Below are 22,655 nucleotides of genomic sequence, written 5' to 3' on the forward strand. Positions count from 1 at the left end.
AGTGTTTCCTATGCATTATGTGAATTTTTCTGTAGACAACACAGAATCACAGAGCCTTACGTTTCCACTTTCATGTAACATTTCTAAAAGTTAGACCGACCTCAAACAGTAAATCACTTGTTGCAACAGCTTAGGAGCTGTTTTACAGAACACTTCCTACAACTATTTTGTTGCGTTAAACATCCACAAGTTACTATTCTAACATGCGATATTAAATTCTAACATGCTCTTTTGCACTCTGTTGGGTTTTTTTTTGATGTGTTCTCTATTGATAACGTGATTGGTAATTATAACTATCAATCCTCCAGCATGTATTGTACGTTATATCTGTATTTTAACGTAAGCTTTAAAGCTAAGAAGAAAGCTTTTAAATGCATATATAATAAAAAGCAAAATATTGGCAGAAGGTGAACCAGTTGTCCATGCAAACTGAGATATTAGCAGTGCATTAAGCATCCGGAGGATTAAATGTTTTAAAAAATACGCCATAAATACGTTGTTTAATTCAATGCAACTGGAATTACACCCTAGAAGCCTCCTGGGAGTGTGAGCTCATTGGGTTAGAGGGAAGGCACGTCGCCCCCACTAACACGGTTGCTGCACCTGAGCAGGGTGGGAGGCTCCGTTAGACGCTCACGGTCTCTCCGTGTCTCCTGGGCTTTCGAGTGCAGTGAACTCTGCATTTTCTCTGCCTTTCACCTCTCGTTGCTTTCTTTGGACGAAGCAATGCGCCGGGCTAGTATACATCTATAGCTCACGGGCTGCGAAACTTTACCAGCGGGCCGGTTAGCTCAGTTGGTTAGAGCGTGGTGCTAATAACGCCAAGGTCGCGGGTTCGATCCCCGTACGGGCCAGCGGAGTTCACTTTTTCCCTCCCTCCCCTTCGCGCACGGCCAAGGCCGCCGTCCTTCGTCTTCCCGCAGGGCCGCGGCGGCGGCATGAAGGGCAGGAGCCGCCTCCTCCTCCTCTTCCTCCGAGCGCTGCCCGGGGGAGGGCGGCCGATGCGGCTCCCGCCCGCTGCCTGCCAAGATGGCGGCTCCCGAGGAGGGGGGCACGGAGGCGCCACCGCCCCCTCCTCCTCCTGCTGAGGGGGAGCCCCCCGGGGCGGCCGCCACCTGCGGGGCTCCCCTCGGCGAGGAGGAAGAGGAGGAGGAGGGCGGGGAGTGGCTGGAGCGGAGCTTGGAAGCCGCCGGCGCCGTCCTTTACCTGCGGGCGGAGGGCGCGGGGCTGAGCTCGGAGCCACCGGGGGCCGCCTCCGGGAGCCCTCAGCCGAGCGCGGCGGAGCCTCCTCCCCCTCCGGGCCGCCTGGCCGCCGAGGAGCTGCGGCGGGTCATCGAGCAAGTCAGCAGGGCCCAGGAGCGGCACAGAGCGCCGCCGGGGGCCGCCCCGCTTCCCCCCGGGGCTCCCCGGGACGCCGAGCCCGCCGCCGCCCTGCAGCTGCGGAGCGTGGCCCTGCAGCACGGCCCGGCCGGGCCCGCCGCCCCGCTCCTCCCGCACGAGGTAACCGGGGAACCGGGGGTGCCTTTTGGGGGCGACCTCGGCTGTTAGTGTTTCTTTAATTTGTGTATTTTCTTCCTGCTCTCACCTGGGTGTAGCGCAGTGGGGTTTGGAGCTGCTACCACCGGGGTTTCGGTGTGCTGAAAGCAGCCCGGGCAGCTTGGAGGTGAAGCACAGGTGGCTTGCGAGTGCCCTTCTTGAAGAAGGTGGCAGAACTTGGGCTCCCAGGCGGTGTTTGAGGTTGTCGAGTGGTTGGTTTTGAGCTCAGGTGGAAATTTGGGAGAGGGGGAGAGAATAGGAAGGAGATGGTTAAGAGGAAGCACGCGTTACTGCTCATGGTCTCAAAGTTCTCCTGAACAGAGCACTTGCATGTCCTGCATCGGGTGTGTGGCCTGTGCCATTTAACAGGCTGGAGCTCTTCTGCCTTTGGTTTGTTGAAGGTTATGAACCTGCCTACGGGATGCCATTGACTCTGCTATTCCAGAACAGGCCTTCTTGCAGGAAACGAAGCTGTAATGTCACCCACGAGCAAACTTCACGTGCTTTAGCTGAACAGCAGTTACACCAGCGAACATGCAGGAAAGCACATAGCTTGAAGGAAGGGAATCTGCTCCTTGACATTAAATCACTGCTTTGATGCACTGAAATCAAAAACTAACAGTGTGCACTCGTTTCTTTGTGCCTTGCTCTAAGGGCATGTATGAATCATATTGATAAATATTGGCTTTATTTAATTAATGCTGTATTCGTGTGACCTAAACTCTTTTTTTTTTTTTTTCCACAAAAGCAGCTGGAGGCCATTTGTGTGCAAGTTCAGCCAGGACAGATGAAAGAAACTGAAAGGCCAATGCCATCATTGGCACCAATCCAGCCCAAAACTATAACACTGAGTCAGTCAGTTGGTAGAAATTCTAACATACCTGGACTTGGCGTTATTAATCCTCAAATAATTAGAATACAGCCTGTTATGGGAACTGAACAGGAGCAGCAGCAGATTTTCCTACATAGTTCTTCCGAGTCTCCAATTCAATTGCTTGTGCAGAAACCCTTACCGTCTCGTGGATCCGTGTCTGTAAACAAGACTGCTACAAGTAAGATGCTAAATGGGCAGAAAAAAGCACGTGCCACAGCATCAGCTACAAGGTCTTCAAATATTACCATGGTTGCAGCCAGCTCAACAAATACCCTGACACCATGTCTTGAAAAAAAACAAAAAGACAAGCTGAGAAAATCTTTGAAAGTGAAAACTCGTTCTGGACGGATTTCACGCCCTCCAAAATACAAGGCTAAAGATTTTAAATTCATTAAGATGGAAGATTTGGCTGATGGTCATCAGTCTGATTCTGATGACTACTCTGAACTGAGCATAGAAGATGATGAAGAAGGAAAGGTGAAGGGAAAGGATGCATTATTTAATTCTTCAAATTATAACCTGAAACCCAAAATGTTTAAATGTCAGACATGTGAAAAATCCTATATAGGAAAAGGAGGATTAGCAAGACATTATAAACTTAATCCAAGTCATGGACAGCTGGAGCCTGCACCTCAAAAAATACCTTTAAATAAGCCTAATGGAAGTATATTTGTGGACAATCCCTGTGGAACAGGAGAGGAAATGATGAGTCCAGCACATTTGGATTCAATTGCTGGCACTTTTAATAATGAAAATGCACTACCTACCAATTTGGAAGAAACCGTTGGTTCACAGGCTGGAGGACAGGTAAAGTGTGTTACAGCTGTCAGTTTTGTAGAAAATAGAAGTGCAGTTTTAATAGCTGCATACTGTACTCATTCATCTGAGTTTCTGTTGACAGTGATATGAGTATTTTTGAAGAGACTGAAGGTAGGGATCTAAATACATGTGAATTCAGTAGTGCTCATGGGTAAAACATGCAAGTTGTGTGCTGCTCAGAATTATCCACTGATATGCTAAATTAAACACATTTCCCATTAAGGTGTTTGCAAGAGACAACAACCTGACTTTTTTTAAATGTGTCAGGAATAGTATTCTTGCACAGGAATGTAAAATGTTCACTGAGCATTCCTTTATCACTGTCTTTCTGACATGCAGTTTACAGATTGAAAAAAAAATTGGTCTGCATAAATAGCCTTCTTTTCTCCATATAAGAATGCTATATTGTTCAGTTATATATAGCCTTTTGCATGACAGACAGCAAGACATCATCTGCTTTATCAATTTCTGTTACTGAAGCATCTTTTTTGTGGTAAAACTTATTTGGAATTGGACAGTGGACCACAGCTTTTCCTACACCAGGTTTTGAAAGTGAGGCTTAAGTGAGTTTTGAAGCGAGGCTGCAGTTCATCCCTGCAGACTGAACACTTTGAAACTTGACTTTCTGGCTTGGAAGCAACTTCAGCTGCATTTTTCTGTGATGTCTTAAGCTGGTCAATTTAAAGTAAAGTTTCCCTTCAAAGTACAGTTCTCTCTTCTCTGACCAATATCTCGCAGCAAGAGCTGATACAGTTGTTGCCTAAGAAACAATACCCTTTTTAGCTGTAGCAATGTTGTATTTTTACTTAGAACGGAAGCTCTTCTCAGAAGCGTGAAAACTTCAGGTCAAGGTGCCAACACAGCAAGCAAAACATCTCATCCTCTGTGCTTTTCTGTCATCTTTAGAAAAAGACAGAAGCACAGAATACTGACGTCTGCTGCCTGTATAATTATATATTTATTGCCCTGTGCAGCACTCATTTTACCCAGGATGAGAGGAATTCTTTAAGTAAATAAATAAAACACTCAGAAACAAGCAAACAACAAAAAAGCCAAACGTGGACAATCTCAATACTATTACTGACTGCTAGATTGCTATCGTACCAGTTATCTTTAACTAACAAATACTGATTCTACAAATTTGTGCTGTAACTCATTGATTTCTTTATAATTTTTGGCCAGGTAAATATTTCCCAGAAAGAATAACAGGATTACTAAAACTGGTATGTTGAAAGATAGAGGAAGGCATACGAGACCCCCATGTTCAACCTAGTCTTGTGTTTAGAACTAATATAGTAACTTAATGCATGGGTTAGAACTGGTGTCATTTTAGCATTTTTATAGCTTTCCTACTTATTAGAGTAGTAGGAAGCTACTGAACACTAAGGTGAAAAGGTATTGATAAAGAAAATAAGCTTGAACTGTTGTTCAAGCCTCTTAAAAGAACACTGGGACATTCTTAGAAATCCTAGCTTGGAAGTGAAGATGACATCTTTAGTAAGAAATCAGTACTTTAATCAGTAAAAATTGCTTTGCACTGAGATCGCTGTGATAATTTAAAAATAGAAAATGTACTTTGAGGTTTGCCTTGTGCTCTTATAACAGAAGCTACTTAGCTATGTTGGAGATTGGGAAATATATTTTCACTTTAGTTATTGGGCCAGTGGCTGCCCAAAGTTCTTATATTTCATAAAATCTCTATGCTTTCACATGGTTGCAATGAGAAACAATTTTTTTTGGGCGTGTTTTACTGCTAATTAAGGTTCACTTCTATAACCTCTCTATTCACAGAGGCAATATTTTACTTCAAAAATACTAAGCATATTTAACAGGCATAAACAACTCTAACTATATTCCCCTGATCTCTGTATTTTGTATGGTAATTTGTGGATCAAAAAGACTAACTTTATGAATAAAAGCATATGTACATTGCTGAGGTAGCAGTCTTACTAACGTGTTGAATTTCTTCTGCAACTTTCTTTGCAGTTAGGCTTGTATCCAACCTTGCATTTGTTTAATGTACTATTTGTTTTTTGTGTAGATGAAGAATTCATTGTAAAATGTTGCCTTCCTTAAAACACTGCTTCAAGTGGTGAGTAAATACTTTTATTTTTCTTTTAATTAAGAATTGTAACTCTGGAGAAAGCAGGCAGCTGATGGAAGAACAACAAAATGAAAGCAGTTCAGGACTCCGGGGACCCGTAAAACCAAAAGGACCTGGAAGACCCAGACGACCGAAGAGACGCGGTCGACCAAGGATGGGTGGAAGATCTAGGTGCCCTGGAAGGCTTAGCAGACCTGGTCAGTCCCCTTCAAAGTCACTTAGTAGTGTGTCAACAGAACACAATGTATTCAGAAGAAAAGCTAGGTTAAAAGAGGTATGGTTCTCTTCTGTAATTACTTCATAAGTATCTCCTCCCCCACCTTTTTTTAATGTTTGGATTGCTTCAAGGATTTATTTTCAAAAAGATTGATAGTTGATGTTCTTGTTTACTGAAAAGATGAAAGCCTAAGACATTTTCTAAGAAGAAAGTATTACGTTGGTTTTTAGGGAAAAATTACTTCCATCAGAATGCTGGACAAAGGGAAAATGGGAATTCTGTGTGGAAAGGGCCTTTCGACATGTAGATATATTCTCGCTTTTCTTCTGGAGAAGAAAAGTTAGTAGCTACTATTGTGCATCTACTACAACACAATCGAAATAAACTGAACTGAAGCAACATTTTAACATACACACAAAAAAGCACTTGGGAGAGGATAGAATGAGGATTAAAATCTGTGCACCTAATATGATTTTCTGTTTGTTTCCTATGTGTTGTTGAAGATCTTTAATGGCTCCTGAATCTGCTAATGTTGCTCTTTTTCTGAGTTTGCAACGCTTGTGGGACTGAGTGTTGTCTGTAAACATGTGTAGTAACAGCTTTGAGGTATTTTTAGTTTATCTCCTGGTGTTTAACTTCTCTTCTGTTGTTCTATTTGCCTTTATTCTTAAAGCTGCTAAAACTTAAAGTATGTCTATGTGTGCCCCCCACCCCCTGTCTCCAAAGGCAAACTTGTTCCTAGCTTGCATTTTTAACAGCAACTGCTTATAGGACTGACAGTGTGCCATGTGTTGTCTATTTAAAATAGGAAAAAAAAGTCACCCTGATGTAGGATACCTTTATGTACCTTGCAGAAGAGTAGCAATATTTTATGTTCTGAATGTGGGATGCATTAACCTCTGGAGGCTACTTTGCTCTAATAAACTCATTATGGCTTTTCACAGCTAATACAACAGTGTGATAATGAAGACTTGATGGAGCTGGCTCTCCCACGTCTTACAAAGCTTGTTACAGTCTATGAATTCCTGTTGATGAAGGTGAGGTTATTTTATCTTTTTAATGTAAAAATGTTAAATTATTTTAGAGCAACCTCCATTAATATACATTAAAAGATTCCTTTAGAGAGGTATCTGAATTTCCTTAGTTAGCATTGTGCAGAATATAGATGTTCTAGACACCTACGGTTTTACAGAGGTCACAGTTCAGTTTTACACAGGTCTCTTGCTGATGGGTCTCCTGATAGAAGATATTTGCTCTCCGGTTCAGTGGCGTTTTTGAAGATTCTGTAGTCTTTTAACTTGACTGCTAGTATTTTTAAATGTTGAACAAAACAATAGATTTTCATTTCATCTTATTTAAAATATATAGGGTGGAAACAAAACCTTTCTTCTTTTATTTCTAGGTTGAAAAAGGGTATCCAGCCAAAGCTTACTTCCCAGATGTGTATAGGGAATTTGAAGAGTTGCATAATATGGTGAAGAAAATGGCTTATGATCACCTCAGTAATTCTGATTTGCTGAGTTGCCAGCAGCCTGTTGAAATAAAAGATGCTAAGGTAATAAAACACTCTACTTGGAACTGTGCTATTTCTGCTCTTTGTCTATTTTAGATGCTTTTTAGATTTTTTTATATTTTGCCTGATAAGTTTTGTTATCCTGGTAAAGTTACCTGAACAAGGCATATTTTTTTGATAAGCAAAAATGGTATTGCAAAAAGTACAATAAGCAAGCAAAGAGAAAAAGTAAATCCATAACAAACCTACAGTTCTAATGTATAGCAATGTATAAAACTAGAAACTGAAAAATTAAAAACAGTTCTAACAGTACTGATTTCTGGTATTTGTCTGCCTATCTAGGGTAGGGTAGCATGAAGCTGTACGTTACTGCAAAGTCTGTTTAGCATTAAAAGTACATTGTGATATTTGATTAGGAGGGAAAAGGGCTATGTTTAAATTGAGTGGCCTTGATTTAAAGGGGTAAGTGGTTTCATTGCAGAATGAGGACAAATGGAATGCTGCTGTGCAGTTCAGTCATACTAACAAATTCAAAAGGTAATGAATACATTGATAAAATTGCAAACCATTATTTCAGTAACTCTTCAGATTCATTGTTGATTTTTGTGTGTGTGTGTGTGTATTAATATGGATCTGTTTATCCTTAATTTGGTATATATTCCTCTTGATTGGAATAAAACAGATCTTTACACATAACATGTTCTTGGTTTTCCCTTCTGTTTTGCATATTATGTCCAATAAAATTTCTAAATGATGTGCTCATACGGGTACATCTGCCCTGAACTTGCGACTACAGTGAGAGGAGAGCATACTTGAAAACTTAAAATAGGGAAGGTAGAGATAAAATTTTGGTTTGTATAGAAATCCAGGTTAACAATGAACTCCTGTATGGGCTGTTAGTAGTGCTTAATATTTTTTTGGAATAAATCATGGCGTTCACTGTATGTATTGGAAAAACTTCCTAGAATTACTGCCTGCTCATCTAACTATTTTGTAGCAGACCAGTTGTTTCCGTTTTGGAGAAATGAAGTTGCATTGAGTAAAGGGATGCTGTCGATACCAGCAGTCCCAAATTTGAATCTGTTTCTTGCTTCTTTTCAGTTTTAATGTGCCTTCTTAATATAGGGTTATGCTCTTTTAAGGAAAAAATAAGTGTGGAGTGTATAGTAGCATACCTACATAAGGATGAAGCACAAGAATGGGATTTGGAAAAAATATATAATCTTTAGCTACTGACAGATACTTTTAAATAGCAAGACTTGCATGGTTTTTAAGTCATGAAGACCCCTACAATCTTCTTTATTAAATCCTGCTCTTAGTAACTGTTTCTGGATTCTATATATAACCACTGTACTCCTAATTCTTTTGAGTTTGCCCGTTAATGTTCACCTTCAAAAGAAGGTCATGTTCCATTAATATGGAAGCTAGCAGAAAACATCAGAGTCTAAATAATTCTTTAAGCTGTAATGACTGGTTTTCAGATTGGAACTCTGTGTACTTCTGGTTTAGCTTTAAGAAAATGAATCAGTATTTCAGTATTTTTGTGTTCAGACTGGAGAGGCTAACTTTCACTTTTTTTCCTGTAACTGTCTTGAAAGGTTGCTGAATCACTGGGAATTACAGAAATACTCACTGGAGAACAAAAGGTGCAAGGCGTAGACTCTTGCTCACAACGTATAATTAAAATGGTTAGAGAGCAAGTGCCGGTGGAGATACTGGGACAAAAACGGTTAGCTGAGGTATGGAATGCTTTTGTGAGAACTAAAAATGAAACCAGAACATATTAAAGCTTTTTGAAATAGATAAATATTTTATTTATAAATCATACTAGTATTATGTGACTTCTGGTTAAGTAAAAAAAGCTAACCCACAGCAGGCTCAGGTGTTGGAGAAGCGGTTGCAGTGCTAATGGGTGGTTGGCAGGGGTGCACAAAAACAGCTCCTTTCTTTCTATTAAGTCAGTTCCCCACACTTGGTCTGCTGGCAGCTGGAGCAGGGAGTGTGGTCTGTTTCCTTTTCCTGAAAGTCCCATCTCTACGGTCCTTCCCCTCAACTGTTCTATTTTTATTTAATTTAGAGTTGTTTCTGTTGGAGGATAAATAAGACTGGCACTCTTCCATTTTCTGCCCGTGCTTAGATTTGAGCTGATCTGTTCTTCTTTAACCAAACAATGCTGGACGAGTTGTTCACAGCCCATTACTGATGTTGGAGAGAGAGTTTATAGCAGGTATCATGCCATACAGCTAATCACAAAGGCTCAGAGAAAAACTTTGATACCGAAGCCAGGGCAGATTGTTTCAACCAAATATCAAAAACTATCAGTGGTATTTTGACTAAGTGTGAGAGCTGTGTTTAAATCCTTACCTCCTAGGAAGTCCTGCTTTCAGTGCAAAATCTTGTTTTCAAGGAGAGCATCACTTCACTGCCGTGAAGTGCCCACAGTTAGTTTGTGTTCTTTTCCAATATTGTTAGCTGTTGTGGTGGCAGCCAGTTAATTATGTCTTGTATTGACAGAGCTCAGGGGAGGAACTGTTGCCATCAGCCAAAAGGACCAAGTTAGAAGACGTAATGGAGAATGTGAATAATGCTTATGCCAGTCAAGATGAAGTGAAAGAAAAGAGTGGGAATTTATGTACACTCTTTGAAAAAGATGGTAACCTCTTCCCATTTTCCAATTCTGTTCTGTTCATGGAGGAGCTGAGCGAATCTTTGTTCTTCAAGCTACTGTGGTTTTTGTCTTAAGGTTTCATTTCTCAGCTTGCTTCCCAGCTTCTTCAAAAGCAGGTTTTTAACTGCAAAGTCCTCACTGCAGTATTGAGAGATGAGTACTGTCCTCTGCTGCGCGTTTCCTGAACGCTTCCTGTCCGCGCTGTTCCTTAGAGCAGAGATAGTGCACGGCCTCTGTGGCAGCAGGGGTAGAGAGGAAGAGGAAGCAGCGTGTATGTCTTTCCTCCTTGCCCCAGCAGACTGCAAGAGTGGAATCATCAGAGCTTTGTGGATCCTGGGGGAGGGGGAGAGCTGGTGCAGGCTGTCCTGTACCCCAGGGGAGATGGGGGAGCTAAAGGCTGGAATTGAGACACCATTTTGCACAACAGTCTTTGGGCTGTCTTTCTTTTTCTCCCATCTTTATCTTTATTTCCCCCTGCTCCTCAGGATGAGTGGATTAGAGAGGAAACAGAGATGGGTCTCCACCTGTAATCTCGCAAAACTGCACTGGTCTTTCATTTCAAAGTGTTGCATTATTCAGAGGCATTGTGATTACTGTTGTGAAAGATTCCAGCCCTTACCTATCTTGAGTAAAGTATATAGCACTTCCATCCTCTTGCTTTGTACACATCTTTTTTTGATGTTGCTGTAAACTGCTTTTCTTTTGCCCTTTGCATGTCTTTGTCAGTGGTTGCTTTTTTTTTGTTTTTGTGTTGTCCTCTATCCTTCCCCCAGTTTATCTTTGTTTCTCTGGAAGGCTCTCTGCATGACAATGCTTATTTCTTGTTATCTTACGGTTTTCTTCTGGCCTATGAGGTTGTTGTTTTATTGTTTCACTTGTACGTGCTAGTAGGGCTTTTGCTAGTCTACAGTACAGAAAGTTAAAATAGTCCTTTCTGAGCTGTTAGGCCTCCTTTGTGGTGCAGTGGTATCTTTCATAACGACAACAGAAAAAAAACCTCTTTTGTTCCTCTTGATCTTCAATAAAAATTGATGGCTCAAGCTACTACTGCTTAGCAGATACCGTTCAACTACCTGCTAGGCTTATGAGAGCTCTTAGTCCAGGTCATGTAACTGGTAAAACACACTAAATTTCTAGTGTTATACCCTTTCTGGCCTGGGGCTGCTAGCACAGCTCATTAGATATGTAGTAATTTGACTACATAAATCCAGGATGAGCTTGATTTACCAAGAGAATTTTTACAAAGTTTAAAAGCTTCTGTCAGTTTAGTAATGGTAATTGAGGATGAGCAACTGACAACCTTGTGCCTGGAATATTCCTTCTCTCTTAATGTTACTGGCTGTGTGCCAGGTAGGGGGTGTGGGGGGGGGGGAACAGTTTAACTTCCAGCTCAGGTTGTTTTGGGAATTAACAGAAAAATGCTGCTTCTGTTGTAAGGTCCTTTGTTACTGAAATACGCAATATTATTTTACTATCCAAAAAGTACTTTAAGTGTTTTTATACCGGCCTTCTCATTGGGAAGTGCTTTGAAACTTTTCAAAAAGGCTTCAGGCTTGCTAATTTAGGGGAGGAAAGGAGGGAAGCAGTCTAGCTTTTCCTCCGAAGTTATAGCTGAAAAAATAACTTTTTGGACATGCAGTACTAGATTGCCCAACAAAATGATATTTCTTTCGACTTTTCAGGTTTTAATCCATTAAATGGAGAAATCCTGCTTTCAGAAGGTAAACATATCACTTGCTGCACAACTGGAAGCATATTACCAGTGGAGGAACAGAATTTGCTTGTAGGTTCCGAAGTTAGAATCAGTGCTGAAAATTCAGGTTCCTTCTCTCAGGCTGTGAAAATGAGGATAGAGTATTCCCAACCCGTAGACACACAGGGACCAGATACTGCAGGTGATGCGTCTCTGCTGCATACTGAAGTCGTATTGCCTGTTGAAGCAGACGGCTCAGCAGAATTAGTTCAAGCACACTTTGTGAGTGAGAATACAGCAGGTGGACTGTCAGCTCCTCAACTCTGCAACTCTGTGTCAGAGCACGCAGTGGGCATTCAGACAGCTAACTTGCCAATGAGGGAAGAAAATGGTCTCAATCAAAAATATCAGACACTGCAAGAAGAAAACCATGTTTTTGCTGTTAAAGGACGTTCTGAGCAACTTCACAATGCAGATACGACTGAGGAAATGCAGGAACTTGAAAAAGTGTTTTCAACAAACGTGCCAATAAGCCATCCACACCAGGCTCAGACCGAGTCGCACCAGAATCCTGTCCAGGAAGTATCCCTGTCTGCTCACGTGAACCAGGACTGCTCTTTTAAAAACATGGGTGAATTTTCTTGTGGGACCGGGGAACAACATGAGCTGGAGAATACAATTACTGTAGATGAAACTGTAGCTTTTGAGATTACTGAGGAGAGCCATGATTTTTTGACTCAGGGACATGAACAGATTTTTATTCAGACTTCAGATGGGCTTATTTTGTCTCATCCAGATACTGCTGTTTTGTCTCAGGCAGAAGGCATTGTCATTGTAACTGATTCTAATGGTACTACAATGCACATCCGCACACCTGATGGGATACCTTTGGAAACTGTGGAAGCACTACTGGCAATGGAAGCAGATGGCCAAAGTGAAAATGTTCTGCTTTCGCAAAGCGAATTGGAGCCATAAATTAGAATACTGTACATGCTTTCTTCTGGAAAAGACTGTCTATATAAAAATGTATATTTTTCTAATGTGAATACTGAGATAATTGAAATTTAACTTATTTGTAAACGGTTTCTATGCCCTATACTTTTTATAACTTATGTTTATATAAATCTAAAACCATTGCAACCAAAAGTTCTAGAATTAACACCGTTCTATTTGCTCTATATGTTGGGGGGTGGGCAGAAAGTGGAAATCTGTCAATCCTAAAACTGTTGCACTATTCCCTTTTGTTACATAATTCCTCTTCTCTCTAGCCATCTAAATGCAGTAAGTTGTACTGCTTTTTGGCAGCGATGTGCTATGTACTGGCAAGCTGTACATGGGTAAAATAAAAACTATATTAAAAATATGCATTTTTTGTGCTGTTGAGAATACAGAACAGTGCTGTTTTGCACTTTCTTAAAGCTAGCTTGAATATTCATTAGCATCTAGACAGGGTCTACATAAATCTGTCTGTAAAAATGGGTAGTTTCAAAGACAATCCACACTTGTGCATTCTGAGAACAATGTGACAGCCTAACTGATCTTCATTTAAATAACACTAGGCTAAGCATCCACTGCTTAGAGACAAAAATAGCCTCAAACAAGAATTAATTTGTACTGAACTGTTGGAAATATATTCAAGTGTTCTTGCCTAATGTTCAGCCATGCCTTCAACAGTTGCTGTTACTTGGACAGAAATAGGAAGGTGCATAACTACTAATGTGAATTTCCTTAATGCAATACCAATTTCTTTTCTAACTTTAGTGCCTGATAGTCTCTTAGTTGTTAATTTCTATTATTTTTTTTTTTCCCTCCAGATGAAGCATCTCATCGGTTCTAAGCTTTGGCCTTCCTAGTAATTCTACACTGCCCTGTACTGTTTAATCATAATAAAAATGTAACCTTGACTGTAATCCCTGTTTCTCCATGCAGAGAGAAAAGCTACCAAATTATTTATTACTTACTGCTATTGTGTGTAGTAATAAAATGGCATTTATTGCTTGGATGATATTTTTGTGGGCATTTCTAGCTGCTGCTGATAGTCTTGTCCAAGGCACTAACTCTCAAAAAGCTCATCAGGTAAAAAAGATCAGTCCTAAATGACCGGCATTTTTATTTTGTTCATGTGCTCTTGTGAATGTTTGAAAACTGCTAACATACCTTTAAAATGTGTGTGTTGCCTCAGTGCTAAATACAAATGAGAATACTGAGATAATTGGACAGATCAGCTAAAAATACCTGCATGCAGGTAATTGTTCTTAAATATTGATAGTTACTGAGTAAATTTATACTAAAATTGAATCCAAATGAGAGGGACAATTTAGAGATGAAACAATCTGCTCTGTAATATTCCTTTAATACTTTTTTTGTTGTTTGCCTGAGTTGAATGTTGATTTATGATTAGGCAGGACACTGCATTTTATTAATGGATGTGAAAGATGTCATTATTTTAGTGAGTACCTGTCTGGTTCTTGGGTTTAAGGAGTTTTTGTTGGGATTTGGTTATTTTTTGTTAATTTGTTGTTGTAGTTGTGTTTTCTCTTTTAGGAGGTGGTAATGGCCAGAGGTAATTACTTTACAAATGAAGATACCATACAAAGTAGGGTTGTGCTGGACTTTCCAAGTCTTAGATTGCAGTGAGCAATTCTTTATACCCTCTTTCATACTGTCTATCTAAACTACATCTGAGGGCTCCAAATATAATAATGAAATTTTTAGAACTATGACAAAACATCCCTGCAATAACAATTTTGCAGTAATCTTCTGCCCTATAGCAGTCAATGCACAAAGGGATTCCTTCCTGAAGAGCTTGTTTCTTCTAAGAAACAAGAACAAACCACCATTTGCAGCTGTGCAGAAAATGAAAACTCACTTCAGTTCTTCCTTTCCTACTGATTTGTACATGCTGGGAAATACAATATACCTACTCTCATCTTAAAAGAGCAATTCTGTAAGTGAACCAACCTTGCCTCCTTGCAAAATACTTCTCAAGTATGAAGGTGTTTCCATAGTGACAAGGGTCTGGCCCTACTCAGATAAATTAAGGTGGCTGTTAAACCACACGGAATGCTTGCAAGGAGCAATAATAAAAACTAGCAAAGCTGTTCATCATTGATGGTATTCTTGAGCTACAACAGATTTTTTTTTTTAATTTTTTTTTACACACTAGAAATTCTGGCTTAGAATAGAACACTATTAAGCTGTCAGAAACAACCTTTATTGAACAGAGCAACACGCAAAAGAAAACTTTTCCAATTCACATATGTCTATTCGGTTATTGCAGGCAATTCATGCATCTCCCTTACCCAAGCCTATGAGGTTTCAGCTTGGAACTAGTTAAGCAAAAGTGACCATACGTTTCCTACCAGAAATCTGTTCCAGAATCTGTCACTGTTAATTAGGTTTTTATAACGTCAAACCACAGCCATTGTGGGCATTACATAGCAGCGTGCACTTCATGTTATTTTTAGTTTAAAATAGTTGTTTCAGGGAGAAATCAAGGGTAAACATCTGTCAGGGCACAGCAGTGGTTCAACAGCACTAAGGAATGCTACAGCAATTGAGTGAAATGGAAGACTGGAATTGGAAAGCAACATTTCATATAGTAGCAGGCCATATAGGCAATCACTAAGTGGGAGGAATTTGCATTATTAATCATAATTAAGTAGAAAGGCCTAAATTCACTAGATATTAAGGATTTAGCTTAAAAAAATGATTGAACAGCTGCAGAGTTTGCAAGTTGCAATACGCTTTTGGGAAAAGTCCTAATTTGCAAAAAGAACCAAGCCTTTAATAACTGTTGGCAAGCGTAGCAACTTTTCCATGCTATCCAGGTCTGACATAATGGTACGCTACAGCGATTATACCTTTAGGAGTGAAAGCAAACATGGGTATTGAATTCCTTTCAGCATTTATCTTTTTCATTAACTTCCTCCTAAACATACTCTCTACTCTCTTTTCTAAGAAAACCAAAAAGCAGCATGAAAAAGAAAAGCAAAAAATTGAACTAACAATCTTGTTATGTAAATTTCTAACCAAAAATGCAAAAAGGACGTGCCTTTAAACCAAAACCATCAGAAATCTTTAAACCTTTAAACCATCAGAAACAGTAACCCAAGGAAAAGCTCACTGAGCTCTATGACAGGAAGCAAACGATATGGTCTAAGGACATAACTGAAGCAGGGCTGGCTTTTATCCAACAGAGCCTTTCATGAAAAGTTGCAATGAATCAAAAAAGACAATGTCTATAGCTGCGCAATAGCAAGTTGTACTAAATCTTCCAAATGTATTAGTTCAGGCTTGGATCACTCTTCAAGAGTATATCGCACTATAATCAAAACCAAACCAGAATTTACACTACTGTCTACAACAGCTTTTCAGGACCACATAACAAATAATGTGGATCCTTTTAGATTGACTTTTAGATCCTGCCTTTTGTGCTCTCTTTTCCCTTCCCCCTTTTATAAACTAAGTACAAGAGTGCTGGCCCTATTAAGTCATGGAAAAAAACACGAGATCAACAAGCACTGAATTTCTATGGTGAGAGCAACAATGTAGGTAGTTTAGACTGTCAGGACTTTGAAAGTAGTGAAATTATTTGTTCTAGGTGTCTATGTGCATTAATTCCCAATCTCAGACCACGAAGGAGTGCTCATCTCTCTCTGATTAGAGAACTTAGCCTTTATACAGTCTCCTATGCAGGCTCTGTAATTACACTTGGTAAAGCAGCCAAAACCAAGTTGTCCCATGCAGAAAAGAGTATCAGCTGAGATGAAGTAATAAATACAAACAGAAAAATGTTTTTAATAAGTTTTACAAAAATTCAACTTACTTGGTGAGCCCTGCAAATTTGCCATTTCAGTTTCACGTAAGCATCATTAGAAGCAAGGCAAGCAACATTTGAAGTTCTAGCACGGCCTGTGTCCTGTTTCCAGCAGCATGGCTTCAAGCAGTAGTTTGCTGCTGTTGTCTATATAAGGCTGGTATAACCATGACGATAAATAGACCATCATCAGATCCTGGTCAGCAGAATGAGCAATTTCTTCTACAATTGTTTTCTTGAGTTGTAGTTCCTTCTTGTACATTTCAGAGAGCTTCAGAGAAACCTCATCTGAAATGGATTGAAAAACCAAGCACAGTGACCATAACAAATCAGCAGTTCCCTAAATGTTGAACTACACCTGTACTATGTTGATCATTAAAAGAACTCTACCTTTACAAAAACTGTTCCCCATATTTATACATCTTGGTTTCTATGATGTTTGTATTCTTAAATATAAAATGCTGAACATTTTCCTCAGTTTTCAGTTTTTGGCTATACTTTTAAACACCTGTGATTTTGCTATGAATTGCATTTTAATTCTAGAGTAAGCAGTGGTATTGGTTCTCAGGACCCACTGTAAAACTAGCAGTTACTACATCTTTTCCTTTAAATAACTGAAATTTGACCGTAAAATTTTGCAGTGCTATCTTGCAATACAAGCTTCAAATTTTAGAGTCACTGAGTGGTTCTATGATTTTATGTATGTCCTCACTTGCTGTCAGGCCCTTTACCAACACATGATCACCAATAAGTGATACCAGTAGTGAAGAATAATGGTAAAACAAAACAACAGACAAAACCTGAAGTGCACAATGTAAAAACTAGTATTTTTACTAGTTATGTTAGTAATATCGGTAGGGGGTTTTAAATACTTTTATATAATTATCTCTTTAATTGTTTGACTTTCTAAAAAATAACCTCACAAAATAATTTTCAAGAGTGACTGATCTTTGTTTCCAGCTTAGCCTGAGCTACCACTACTTTCAAGAGGATTTAGTCATTCCCAGAGTAGAGAGCATCACTAAATGATTCAGTCACAATGAGTGTTTTGACAGCAGTTGTCTTTGTCATTCTTATCCTTTTAAGCTGACAGAAACTAATATGTAAGATTTCTGATAGTTTGTGGTAATGAAGTAAGAAGCAGGGCTTCACAAAGGCATAACTGTCATGACTTCACAGAGAAGCCAGCTGGTTTGCATGCAGTTAGGCTCCTCTTGAATTTTTTAGAACTGCAGCAATAGCAGTTGGGAGGCAGTACCTTTTAGTGAATGTAAAAAGGACTGATATTAACAGTAACTGAACATTTCCATACTTGTCTTGACTGACGCTGTGATCAGAGCTATTTCTCTTTGACTGCCTGAGAATTAACTGAGGTGTATCTTGTTCTCTGCATTCAAGGATTCCATTTCAGTGTCAAGTAACAAGTCATTCTGTAGCCTACAGCTTAACACTACCAAGCTGCAAATATGTCCCCCTCTACAAAGGATGTGGCTGTTGCAGCTTGGACATTGTAAGCTGCTGACAAGCTTAGTTTTATGCTGTAGTTGTTGCATGTCAGACAATGCTTGGCAATTCATACAAGCAGTCATCAGCAGTAATCCTAAGCCAAGTGGTGCACTCATGTGTTTATTGATTAGTCAATTATAAAGGAGACTGATTCACACTCCCTCTCTCCAAGGGAAGACATCCAGATAAAAGGGTTTATTTTTCAATTCTAAATTAGATGACATCAACAACACAATGCATTTATCTAAGATGATCAATATTTTACTTACAGAAGTACGGTGTGGGCCACGTGTGAAATAGGGGTGCTGTGCAATTCCCAGCTCTGTGGTGGAATGTTTCCAAGTCACAGATTGCTTTAGTAGTCGAAGAGAGCTTTTCCATTTTCAGCTGTATTTTTGTCTGAAAATGATGAATGTGTAATGCTAATGAACATCCCAGGAACATTAGGCTACTATAAACTTGAACATCTCTTTAAATACTCTTTCTGACGAATTGACTTAGTCTTAACATTTCTAATTCTTTTTTTAACTCCAGATGGGAATCAAAGCTGGAATTTATATACAAATTTAATATGAGATAACCTAAAATTTCAAACACTCCAGATATGAATTAGTGATTCTGACTTTGCATAATTCTTTTGCTTTACCCCCATGCAGAAATATGTTAAAGCTCCCTCTCATTTTTTTATATCTCTTTGGATTTTTCCTATAAATTAGAACTGTGAAAAAACATCAGACTGTCTATGAACAAGTTTGGCACAAGCCCTATAAACACACGCTTTTTTACATTACCATGTCAATGTGACTTAAATCTGATTTCAGAAGATCAGCTGTAGGTGTGAAAAGCAGTTCAAGCTATGACTACCAATATATCTAGGCTGATTGAACAGCTTGCTGTGAAAAACAGGTCATCCTGTTCACCTCTTTCATGTCCACCTTTGTCCGTTACCTACGGGGACTGATATTTATAACAAAATTGAACTCACATTCACTATCTTTCAGTCAAGAAGCTAAGATACAGATATTTCTGTAAATCTGTAAGCTTACCAGCTTACCAGGGTCAAAAGAAATGAAAAATAAAGTGTCTGTACTAGCTATGCTTAATATCCAATATAGCACAGGCTGCTTAGACTCCTGTTACTCAAGAGTAATAAAAAGCTGCATCACCCTTGCTCATCTGAATACAAACTATCTCAAGGGAAAAAAAAAAAAGGAAAACCCCAAATTAGTGTTGCTTTTTCCCACGGATCAAAATCTTAGGAAAATCTAGCTGCATTCCTGCTTATTCTAAATACTGTTCTGGTATCCTGTCTGTACAAAAAGCATACCTATTGTCTTTTTAATGGGTCTCCACAATGGCTAAAGGCTATAAAAGCCATTTTTACTAAAAATTTTACATTTTGGTATGGGGCAAAGAAATTCCTTTAATTTTCTGTCAAAATGAAAGGTGACATTAATTCCTGACAATTTATCCACAAAGAAGGTGGGTTGCATAGTAATTATCTTACTCTACTCCATAAAGAAAGAGTTCTGCACAGAAAATGCAGGTAGGCAGACTAAAAATGTAATTGCATTGTCTGATCAAAGATAGCTGCACTGGATATCACGGTAGACAAAACACCACTGTGTGCTTTAAGTTGTTTGCTTTCTTCTAAACAGAGGGAATATTCAGGATGAGAAAGAAGACACCAGGTGCAGTTTTAGAATGGACTTTTGTATGACTTGCTTTCAGATCTCATTATAAATCACATTATAAGGGAGGAGTAGAATTATAAGCAGAAGGCAGATGTAAAAATAACTTTATCAAGCAAATAAATGGAGTGCACTGGATTTATAATCATTCAGGTCTGAAGCCAAAGAATTATGAATAAAAATCCCAAAGTTTCTGTTACAACAATATTTGAGGTCATTTTCTTATGTCATAATTGAAAACACTTGGAACTGATTCATACTAAGACTGAAAAATGAATATTACCATATGCTTTAAGGTCTCTAGTAGTTCTGCACAGCATTTGTCCAATTCTTCATTGTATTTTGGAGATGGCTCTTCAGATTCTGTAGCACTGTTATCACATGCTATCTCCAGTTTGTTATCTTGAAATCTAAAATAGAAACATAAGGCAGGGTGAGCAACTGCATACAGGTGTACTCATCCTGTGCAGACTTAAAATCCATGTGGTCTGATCACACAAAATCTCTCACAGGCTGTTCAGGAGAATTCCAACATAAAATAGTAAATGACACAGCTAGCCATGTGAGCAATTGAGGCTGGTATCATAATCTTCAGAGGAACATATAATTATTCTACTTTACAGCATGTGCTCAAAAAAACAGTTGCAAATGTTAAGACAACACCTCTCCCCACTGTACCTTGCCCCTGTGTTGGAAGTTATCCATCCTCTCACAATAGACAAGGAGGAATGTTTGTGAAGACTTCAGCTAGCCCAGCTGGCAAGCTGGTACCTCACCACAAAGTCACTTTCACTGACAGTTTAAGTTAAGACATTTAATGCGAACCATGAGCAGCTAGTTTGCAGGTATGTATCTCTTGTTTTGCTGACCTTCCCCCATAGAAGCTGTAAACTTTGACAGAGATGGAGTTGCTAGAAAGAGAAAGCAACATCTGACACCATTTCAGCAGAACTCTTGAGCTTGTCTGTCAGAACCCTGTCAAACAAACCCTGTTCAACTGTCAGGACTCTTCAGAAGCTTCTTCTCAGAACCCTGCTTATAGATTTGTCATCACCGCACAAAGACATAGCTTTACTAAAGTTACTTTTTTTTGTTTTGTTTTGTTTTTATTTTTAAATCATCACTGTTATAGCTTTTTTTTTTGTCTATGTAAATCACTGGTTCTTCCTTAAAATCTGGTGAACTCTTGCTTTAGTGATATTTGGTAATATTGGCATGAGTGTAAACATACAAGAGAGCTCTCTTGCATCTCTCTTGCAAATTTCTGTGTGGCCATCAATTTGTAGGATTAGACTCTAACTTTGTACATTACGTAAATATTTTATATAGTCCTTATGCTTGACTATGTATAATAAACATTTTCTATTTCTTGCAAATACCACTACATTGCGAGATTATTTTAATCTTTATGAAGCATTTACATCTTATTTGAATATAAACAGTTTACGTAACCAAAAAGTGCAACGGCTGAGTTTGATCTAAGAGCTGGCTAATCCACTCTGACTTGTTCTTTCCCCAGTCTACAAAAAATCTTTCTTCTGAAGAAAACAGATTAGTTTCTCAATGAAGGCAATCCTTATGCTGTCTTTACTAGTGTATGGTATTAGCCTACTTACTGCTCACTAATCTTCATGTTGACTATTTTGTTTGCAGTAGTAAATCCATTATCATTCAGTCTCTCCCATTTCATCATTAAATTATGCCAGTCTGCTGCATTATCTTTAATTTTTCTTGCACTGACAGATAAAACAGGTCTTCTTGGGGTACCGTCAGCAGGACTCTTTGCTACATGAGAAAAAAAAAAAAGATTCAAGCCATTTAAAACATACAGAAACAAATCAGTGTGCTGCCCTGCAGGTGCATGTATAAATGTTTTCCTTGCTTTATTGCTAAATACAAAGTAAAATGGAATTTATATATATTGAACTATAGCTAACATAACTTCAGTCATGAAATCTAATTCCTTACCTACCAGTTTTGTTACAAGATAACCATACTATTTAAAAAATGTAACTGTGTTCTGAGATGTGATGTTGTAACATGTACAGTAATGGTTTTGTAGTACTGATCGCTGTAGTGGTCATCTGTCAACATATTATAAGCTCATTTTCTTAAGTCAAGTATTAACTCAAGGTATGACAAAAAAAGTCACAGTAATGACGACTACATGCATGCAAGGTTCCTGCCATGAACACCTGACTTAATTCAGTATGCCTCCACATGATCTCAAAGTGTAAGGGAGAAATTTTGGTCCCACTGAAGACAGTGGGTGCTTTATCACGGACCACAAAGCCCAGATTTTGAGACGTACACACCAGTACTTGATGCAGTTGTGCCTACATTTGAGATGCACCACACAACTTCTCTGTTCACAGGCATCAACCCCCCTGTCCCACCAAGGAAGGGGGCTGCACACCCAGCTCTTGCAGTTCATTAACTGCTCCTACTGTATTCGCAGGGCCATTTGAAGGCTGCCGCACATATTAAGTGCCCACACACGACAAGACACTGCTGTCACTCGCTTCTCCCAGTGACACCAGAGAGGCACTTTCCTCAACCCCACACCCCTCAGTGAAAACAACACGCCAGCAAGCCGGGAAGGAAGAGACAGACATTTTATTCGCGTATAGCAGGAAGCACCAGACCCCTGCCCCGTTCCCCCCACCACCCCTGCGCTCCCCCCCGCTCCCCTCCGGTGCCCTGCAGCCGCCCGGGGGCTGAGGCGAGCAGCCCCCACACGGGGCCGGAGCCATGGCGGCGGCACTCACCGGCCATGGCGGCGCCCCGCGGAAGTGCGCTCACGTCCGGCCCCGCCCAGCCCCGGCCCCGCCGAGCGCCGCAGGCAGCCGGGGGCCGCCGCCGGTGCCTCGGGGCCTGGGCAGCGCCGCGCTCCCTCCCCGCTCCCCGCCCGGAGCAGCCATGGCCGCCCCCGGCTCCTGACGAGGTGAGCGGGGCCGGGAGGGCGGCGGGGGGCGCCCGCGGGAAGGCGGAGAGGGGGGTGCGGGCCTCGGGGGGGAGGGGGGCACGGCGGGGGAAGCTGGCTCGCTGTGCGGGGAGGTTTGGGGAAGAAAGATTTGGGGAGGGGAGGTTTGGGGAATTAAGATTTTTTTTGGGGGTACCGGCTGTCCCGGCTCGCTAGAGTAAAGCCCGTTGCCCCGTGCCCCTTCGCCACCTGCGTGTGCGGGGCCCCCGCGCCCTCCTTTCGGTCTCTGCCA

The 22,655-nt window shown here is 40.2% G+C and overlaps 3 protein-coding genes across 6 annotated transcripts in view; 2 read left to right on the forward strand and 1 right to left on the reverse strand.

Annotated features, from left to right (window-relative positions):
* Nucleotides 1-519: 519 nt before the first annotated feature.
* ZNF839 (zinc finger protein 839) lies at nt 520-15,119 on the forward strand. 2 transcript variants are annotated; one of them, XM_080593934.1, is made up of 8 exons: nt 520-1,500; nt 2,288-3,217; nt 5,356-5,607; nt 6,495-6,587; nt 6,953-7,105; nt 8,662-8,802; nt 9,578-9,716; nt 11,414-15,119. In XM_080593934.1, the coding sequence occupies exons 1-8, from the start codon at nt 1,030-1,032 to the stop codon at nt 12,397-12,399; spliced, it is 3,165 nt and encodes a 1,054-aa protein (XP_080450060.1). In that variant the 5' UTR covers nt 520-1,029; the 3' UTR covers nt 12,400-15,119. The 2 variants fall into 2 exon arrangements, with proteins under 2 accessions (XP_080450060.1, XP_080450059.1); XM_080593933.1 differs by having other exon boundaries at nt 524-1,500; nt 2,285-3,217.
* CINP (cyclin dependent kinase 2 interacting protein) lies at nt 14,620-22,342 on the reverse strand. Its single transcript, XM_080593976.1, has 5 exons — nt 22,209-22,342; nt 21,057-21,225; nt 19,724-19,850; nt 18,019-18,148; nt 14,620-16,531 (listed from the first exon to the last, which is right to left on the reverse strand). The coding sequence occupies exons 1-5, from the start codon at nt 22,213-22,215 to the stop codon at nt 16,329-16,331; spliced, it is 636 nt and encodes a 211-aa protein (XP_080450102.1). The 5' UTR covers nt 22,216-22,342; the 3' UTR covers nt 14,620-16,328.
* Nucleotides 22,252-22,655, forward strand: part of TECPR2 (tectonin beta-propeller repeat containing 2) — a 46,033-nt gene continuing 45,629 nt past the window's right edge. For 2 of the 3 annotated variants that reach the window (XR_013951880.1, XM_080593931.1), the window contains exon 1: nt 22,256-22,384. The gene's annotated coding sequence lies outside the window, so the exon portion shown is untranslated. Of the gene's footprint in view, nt 22,385-22,655 lie in introns of all 3 variants that reach the window. The other variant, XM_080593932.1, reaches the window with a different exon arrangement.

The sequence above is a fragment of the Anser brachyrhynchus genome (genome assembly GCF_964034855.1).
Source record: "Anser brachyrhynchus genome assembly, chromosome: 5".
Lineage (NCBI taxonomy): Eukaryota > Metazoa > Chordata > Aves > Anseriformes > Anatidae > Anser > Anser brachyrhynchus.

Excerpts from the sequence above, each read along its gene's own strand:
- CINP (XM_080593976.1), bottom strand. Across the intron at positions 19,851-21,056 it reads AACATGAAGATTAGTGAGCA|ATTTCAAGATAACAAACTGG; the intron begins GTAAGTAGGCTA and ends TTTCTATTTTAG. Across the intron at positions 16,532-18,018 it reads GTGGCCCACACCGTACTTCT|ATGAGGTTTCTCTGAAGCTC; the intron begins GTAAGTAAAATA and ends AATCCATTTCAG.
- ZNF839 (XM_080593933.1), top strand. The coding sequence starts at position 1,030 with ATGGCGGCTCCCGAGGAGGGGGGCACGGAGGCGCCACCGCCCCCTCCT. Across the intron at positions 5,608-6,494 it reads GAAAAGCTAGGTTAAAAGAG|CTAATACAACAGTGTGATAA; the intron begins GTATGGTTCTCT and ends GGCTTTTCACAG. Across the intron at positions 7,106-8,661 it reads TTGAAATAAAAGATGCTAAG|GTTGCTGAATCACTGGGAAT; the intron begins GTAATAAAACAC and ends CTGTCTTGAAAG.